General features: G+C 42.1%; 1 protein-coding gene and 1 long non-coding RNA gene across 21 annotated transcripts in view; one reads left to right on the top strand and one right to left on the bottom strand.

Moving 5' to 3' along the window:
• LOC117939342 (peripheral plasma membrane protein CASK) overlaps positions 1–7,058 on the top strand; it is a 45,865-nt gene that overhangs the window by 36,322 nt on the left and 2,485 nt on the right. For 10 of the 20 annotated variants that reach the window (XM_034864593.1, XM_034864596.1, XM_034864595.1 and 7 more), the window contains 3 exons: positions 758–960; positions 1,749–1,832; positions 3,950–4,773. In XM_034864593.1, the coding sequence (XP_034720484.1) occupies positions 758–960; positions 1,749–1,832; positions 3,950–4,126 (464 nt within the window). In that variant the 3' untranslated portion in view covers positions 4,127–4,773. Of the gene's footprint in view, positions 1–757; positions 961–1,748; positions 1,833–2,174; positions 2,202–3,949; positions 4,774–7,058 lie in introns of those variants that run through there. The other 10 variants (XM_034864588.1, XM_034864583.1, XM_034864581.1 and 7 more) reach the window with 2 other exon arrangements.
• The window catches only part of LOC117939353, a 7,347-nt gene continuing 1,315 nt past the window's right edge, over positions 1,027–7,058 (bottom strand). The window contains exons 3-4 of the long non-coding RNA XR_004655567.1: positions 6,203–6,207; positions 1,027–1,037 (exon numbers count right to left, since the gene is read on the bottom strand). This is a non-coding gene — a long non-coding RNA (uncharacterized LOC117939353). The remainder of the gene's footprint in view (positions 1,038–6,202; positions 6,208–7,058) is intronic.

Below are 7,058 nucleotides of genomic sequence, written 5' to 3'. Positions count from 1 at the left end.
TTTGGAAAAAGGCTGCAATGAAACAAAGAGTGAAAAATTTAAAGGGGTCTGAATACTTTCCGTACCCACTGTACAGTAGTGCAACAGACCGCCATGCTGTCAGAGTCGGCATGCATGTGAACAGCAGATTAATTGCAAGTTAAATACAGTTAACTAAACTGCCGCTGTTACGTGACTGGGGCTCAGCACAGTCTCTCTGCAGCGGGCTGCCGCCGCCTGTCAATGTTGAAAAAGCGGTAAAACCATAGTTTTCATCCGTAGCCTACTCCCGTACCGCTGGCATTATGTGTTAAAATTAACTGTAGCAAAACCCAGAGTTAGATTACTAATTAACGTTTAACCGGTTCAAAAACATTGTCTCAATGTAATACTGATTCCATCAGACAGCAGTCAGAGCTCTGGCAGAAGGCTACCAGCAACACGTTGGTCAGTTGCAGTTTCTAGCTGTGCCGCCACGCTGGCGGGGCAGCATGATTACCTGGAGAGTCCGGTACAGCCCGACTCTGCAAACGGAGATCCCATTAGCGGTAGCTTCACAGTGGAGCGTTCAGATCCAGTTAAATCAGTGTCAGCCGCATGCACAAAATAAAGTGGAATTTTATGACAGGGAGGCTGGCTGTTGAAAGTCTCTTTGGTGCTCGTGGTTTTCCTTTGGCCCTGCTAAAACCTCTTTGAGGGGCATCAAAACTTACTCTGTGCAGGAAAAACCCTGAATGTTTTTTCTCTGTATCCCTCCTCCATCTGTCTCTCTGCTCAGACACAACTCGGCCTCCTAAGAAGGACGAGGAGAACGGAAAGAACTACTACTTTGTGTCTCATGACCAGATGATGCAGGACATCAGCAACAACGACTACCTGGAGTATGGCAGCCATGAGGATGCCATGTATGGAACCAGGCTGGAGACTATCAGGCAGATCCATGCACAGGGCATGATTTCCATCCTGGATGTCGAACCACAGGTAACAAAGGTTGTAAAAAAAAAAAAAAGATGTTCTGGAATCACCTCTTCTCCATAAAAGGTATAACAGCAATCTGACTAGTTTGGGCCTAGTCATGTTTCGGCACCACCAAACAGCTGATGCCGGATTTCAATGCCATCACCAATGCCATTGTAAAGGCCACAACCATGAAAGGACCCTTGAGAAAAAGGAGGAGAAATAGATCATAATTCAGCTGCAAATAAAGTTTTAAAATCCAACATTTATGCCTGATACAGTACAGTAAAAAATGTCTTTCGCTTTCTGTCATGTACCAGATGTTGAATATCATGCAAGCACTGCCGCATTAATCTGCCTACACATGGTCTGTGGTAAAACTGCGAGGTAGGGGGCAGAGCAGAGAGGCAAAGTGGAAATAACTCCTGCTGCAATTTCAAACAGTGCGCCAAGGGTAGCGGTTTTACCAACTTCATGGAAATGCACGTAACAGTTCTGTTATGTTGTGAGTTACATCATTATAGAACATTGTGGTGCTGGTTTTTGTGTCTCACTATTAACTGCACTAATGTTGAAGACCATTTTTACTGAATCATTACCATACACATTTTTTTGTTTATGCTTTACATTACGTGGGAAGGAATGAACATCAAAAGTTTTGTTACATATATTTTAGCCAGGGTCATCTCAAGTTACCTCTTGTTGAATTGCTCACTTTTTACTGACATTTAAAACATTGGTGTACAGTTTGTTGGGCAGTTTGGGTGGAAGAACGAGTAACAACACAAATGTCTTTCTCTCTTTCTCATCAGGCACTAAAGATCCTCAGGACAGCTGATTTTGCTCCGTATGTTGTCTTCATCGCAGCTCCCACTATCACCCCAGGCATGACCGAGGTACAGTCACATTTAGTTATAGTCATACTTTCTTACTTCCTCTCACACTCATGCTAGTTGTATTGCACGTATTCACTAACTCATTCACTCCAAGCTTAGTCCAACTAAAGTCACTCTGGCATTGTAGTGTTAATTCAGAGGCTTTTCATCTTAGTATTTAATAAGAACACTTTCCAAGTTGTTAGTAAGTAAACAAAGATGCAATGCCTGTGCGAAAACGCCTTAATTTCCGTTTCTGTAGTCCTTTTTGCTTTGCTTAATGTCTCCTTCACTGCACACGCCCTGTATGCTTTAAGCATGTTTGTATTTTTTTTGGCATGCTTATTTTCATTTTCACTCAAGATTCCAAAGTGGTGCAAGAAACTGCCTGTAAGTACTGGTTAAATGGTGTAAGTTCAGCTTGTTTGGGAATTGTAGAAATGCATGTCTGGCCTCTGTGTTTGTGTAGCTGTAGTAGTTGTCTAGCTATACCCACTTGTATTCCTCCTGATCTCCTCTAAAACGTCTAATCCCTCTAATAATCCTCTTAATAGTGTGTTTTCTCAGTGGTGCATCTTCATTTTTGGTGCATCGTTGTCTTCTACAGCCCAATCCGACCTCTCTATATCACAGTTCCTGTCCTCCCTGAATCCTGAATGATTTGGGGGGATTATTTATTTCCTTATATTGTTCTCTGATCAGTATTGTAATTTTACTGTACTAAGACGTATTATATTGTTTTTGACATACATACTATGGCATTTTCCATGACTTTTTGCAAGGGCTGCACAATTAATCGAATTTTAATCACAATCACGATTTTGGCTTCCCACGATGAAATTTGTGCAATCGAGCGATATTTTAAATGCGTCATTCCGTTCATAGAACGCTCGTTTTTTTGGCAAAGCCAATCTACTGCTCCATAAACCACTGTCTGATCATGAGCCAGTCAGAGTTGTTCCCTCCACCGCACAGCTTAGTTTCTAGATGTAGACAGTCACAGAGGACAGAGTAACGTGAGGAAAGTTCCACAACAGATAGCAGATGGTTGTACGTCGGTCTCAAGGTTTACCAGTTTACCAGTAAACGCAACATTTTGTCCCATCTGTGTTTTTCAGACAACAGCAGTGACCAGTGCTAGTTAGTGTCTGTTAGCTCACAGGGCTTCAGGGTGCAACTAACATTTTTCCTCTAGGACGCACTGGTGCACCTAATGTCTTTGCATCCACCGCCTATATTGTTAACAATGAGAGGCAAACCTGTATTTGTACCAGTGTTTCCTCTGGTAACTCTATCGCGGCGGCCACAGCAAAAAATGCAGAAGAAGTCATTGAATGCAATTAACTTTAGTTCCTAGAGCAATGGCGTGTGAGACGGAGCCTGCTGGACCTGGGCCAGAAATGTGATCCATAGCCAGAATATCATCGATACAGACAATTAATACACACGATGTGTGTAACTCTGCTGACCCGCCATTCATGATGAGTCAGCCGTCTCCTAGGCTTAGCATACATCCATTGCACTCCCACCTCTCTCCCTAGCTCTTTTAATCAGATATTATTGAAAACAAGTGAAGGAGCTTTCTCAGAGATAGTTTTTTTTTTTTTTTTCTAAAAATATATCTTAGATAATTTTCATTTATAGGTGTTGCAGCTGTATGTATGTACAACATACAACCTAACAACATAAGAGGACTGTAGCATAATATAGATGTGAAAGCAGTTATAGATAGACTATGATGTGCACATAAAATTTGTTTTGGTTAAAATCAACAAATAAACGTGATCTCAATTGTGATCAAAAATAATCGTGATTATTATTTTGGCCATAACCGTGCAGCCCTACTTTTGGCATACTATACTATGACATTTTTTATTATGTTTTTGGCAAACTATACTATTTTTTTTTTTTTTTTTTCTCGACACTGAAAATGTGACTTTAATGCAATAAGCATTTATTTCTAATTCTAAATATGCCTAAATTCAAGTAAAAACATACAACTGGTAAAGTTTAACTTGGAAAAAGAAATTGTAACAAAAAAACCATATAGAACTAGATCATTAATGGAGCCTTGAAGCTCCTCACGTGTATCAAACAACGTTAAACTCCCTCTCTCTGTTTCTAAATCCCATCCTCAGGATGACTCTCTTCAGCGGCTCCAGAAGGAATCAGAGATGCTGCAGGGGACCTACGCTCACTACTTTGACCAGACCATCATCAACAATGAGATTGATGACACCATCCGACTGCTGGAGGAGGCTGTAGACATGGTGTCCACCACTTCTCAGTGGGTTCCTGTCTCCTGGGTCTACTGACATTCACTCAACGGCAACTAGCTCCTCACCCTGAACGATCTATCTCTTATCCATCACGGATGCTAAACTTGAGTCAAATCCCCTTGAATAGCATCTCTCTCATCAGAATCACATATTTCTGTAGATAAACTATTGTTGAAAAAGAGGGAAATGGAGATATTAAGGACTCTAATGCCTCACTGCAGAGACTTCATCCTGCCCCTACCCCTTTTTCTCAACGGCTTCAAATGGCACATTATTGTGTAAATATATACATATATATATATATATATATATAAATGATAAAAAATGAAGTGAATATGGTTCGGTCCTAGTTGAAGGATGGGGAGTGGCGGGGCAGTGTGGTAGATATTTTGTACTTTTCTTTTGTAATTGATGGATGGGTGGTAATATCAGTAAGGCAATAGTGAGCATGACCATAAAGCAGTCTTATGTGTGTGTATGTGTGTGTGGACCTCTAAGGCACTTCTTGTGGTACTCTGTGTCCTCCTCCAACGTCCTCTAATCTCCTCGGCCACTGTAACAAACAAGCCGAACTTTAAAGCACATTAGAAGCTGCTACAGTGGCAACAAGTAACTCCCTAAGCTCCAAATGCAAGTTTGAGTGAAGCAGGAAGCACAGAAAACTTGGCAGTTTCTTCTCCCTCACCTCCCCCCCCCCCCCCCCCCCCCCCCCCCCCCCCCCCCCCCCCCCCCCCCCCCCCCCCCCGCCCTTTATTTATTTCACTGGCCCTCTGTGCCTGTCAGTTTGTTGAAAGAGCACACTGCATTCCTCTACGCTGTCTTTCCGTGTGTTGTTAATGTACCATGCTTCCCTTCCAAACCTCTGATGGTCTTTGTTTACATCTCAGTTTGCACAAAATGGACAATGAAGAAGACATGCTCTGCATATCGTCACCTCACAGTTTATATTTTTACCTGCCTGCTTTCTCTGGTTTCTCCCCCCCCCCCCCCCCCCCCCCCCTATACATGATCATGCTAATCAGTGGTCAGCAGACCTATGGACCTGGACTATCGTTCTTAGGGCACGATCAGCTATGATAAAGCACTTGCAATTACCACTAAACATGGCTCCTGAACTAGAACACAAAAAATAATGGAAAGGAGAAAAAAATAGCTTTTTCAAAGCCTCGGGGAAGAAGTCTGTACCACCTATGCACACCCCTGATGTCTGCTAGGCAGACTGCCACAACAACCAATTTCTTCTTTCCCCACTCTCAAAGAGTGAGCCATGCTTGTTGAAGCTAAAGTGTTCATAGGAGTGTCTCTGGAAGGGGAGGAACTAATGTAGGTGGGATGAATCCAATCCTAGAGCCACCATTTTGGAACTGTTAACTGTTGTCTTTAAACATATAAAGGAGTATTCTTGTTTTGAGGGACAGAAAATAACTCAACTTTTGTGTGTAAATGTTTCAATGGTGCGTACGTCATGAGTGAATTACCAAGAGCCAGTGTATATATTAACTCTTAAAAGAAGCTCAGTATGTGACCTAACCTCTTCGTGCTTTACCAGAAGTGGCACAACGCTGCCCCACCTACAGTAACTTAGTATGTAGGCAGGGTCTTGATAATGAAAAAAAGATTTAAAAAAAAAATTCAATATTTTCAACTGTGTGGCGTGGTTGCTGTTGTTCCACTTCAAGTAAAGTGTTTTCATTTCAAGTCCTGTGTAAATTGACCTCTGCAAATGACGAAAGCAGTTCTTCTGTATGAAATGTTTTTTTTTGTTGTTTCATTTAAAAAAAATATATTTCCTTTTATGTGTTTAAAGTAAACTGCTTCTTCTTCCTTTTTCTAATTCTTTTGATGTGTATGTCTGGGTAGATGTATTTTCTAGCAATTTACATACACATTTAAAAGTCCAACATGGATTTAATTCAGTCTGACACACCATATAACTGCTTTTTAAAAATTTTGCTAAACAAACTGCATTTTGGGGATCACGTCTCTGCGCCCACAGACAGAAACCTGTCAGTCACCTCTGGCCCTCGGCCCAGGCGGCCTCTTTACCCGAGCTGCCCGCCTCATCAAATGCTCCTCATCTCTGAACTGAAGAAGTTTGTGTACAGACCTCACCACCTCTCCTGAAGCTGTGATCACACAGGGAGGGTTGAAGAGGAAGACATCCACTTTTCCACTTAAGCAGGACAGGAGACACTGCCTGAATAATAAAAAGGAAAGTTGCACTCAAAGCAAGTGGAAACCTGTCATGTTAATGTAAAAGTGTCCCCCGTGATGTGTTCACAGGCTGCAGAGACAGTAAATATAAAATGTATACATGTAAATATAAAGCTGAAGGTCCAGCCACTGATTCCAGAAAAGCTGACAGCACTCCTGAGGTGATGTTCAGGTGATCTACAGGAAATATAGGACGCTGTCAGCTGTGGCTGACGTCATCAGCTGCAGCCTGTCAGCGTCTTTCTCCAGGACGTCAACCAATAGGAAAGAGGGGAGAACTTGCAAACATGTTCTCTTCAGTTAGCAGCCTCGTTATCCACCTGCACGTGCTCCTGGCTCACCATTCAGTAAGTAACGTAACGAGTGTGTGTTGTTGGTAGACTTTCACACGGTGCTGCTCAGGTTTACCGCGAGTGGCGCTAACATGCTGCACAAAAGCTGTAAATGAAGCTATGTAGCTAGCCAGAATGGGTTAGCCAGCACACTCACCAGCCACTTCCTTGTATACACCCTACGTCACGATGACGCACCTGCACCCCTCCATGGTGTTTACACATCAGTCTCCTCAAACAATACAAAATACTTTTACAAAGGCAGATCATACAAATTAACAGTTTGAATATAATCCATCTACTTTATATAGCGTACTAATATTTTATGTTTGACTATATCGAACACAGAAGGATTTTAGTACCGTTCCACCTGCCTTGTTGGTGTAAAACAACAAAAACATCAGTTTCCTCTGCTGTTGAAA

Source organism: Etheostoma cragini, chromosome 24 (assembly GCF_013103735.1).
Source record: "Etheostoma cragini isolate CJK2018 chromosome 24, CSU_Ecrag_1.0, whole genome shotgun sequence".
NCBI lineage: Eukaryota > Metazoa > Chordata > Actinopteri > Perciformes > Percidae > Etheostoma > Etheostoma cragini.
This window is presented reverse-complemented; position numbering and strand designations above follow the sequence as displayed.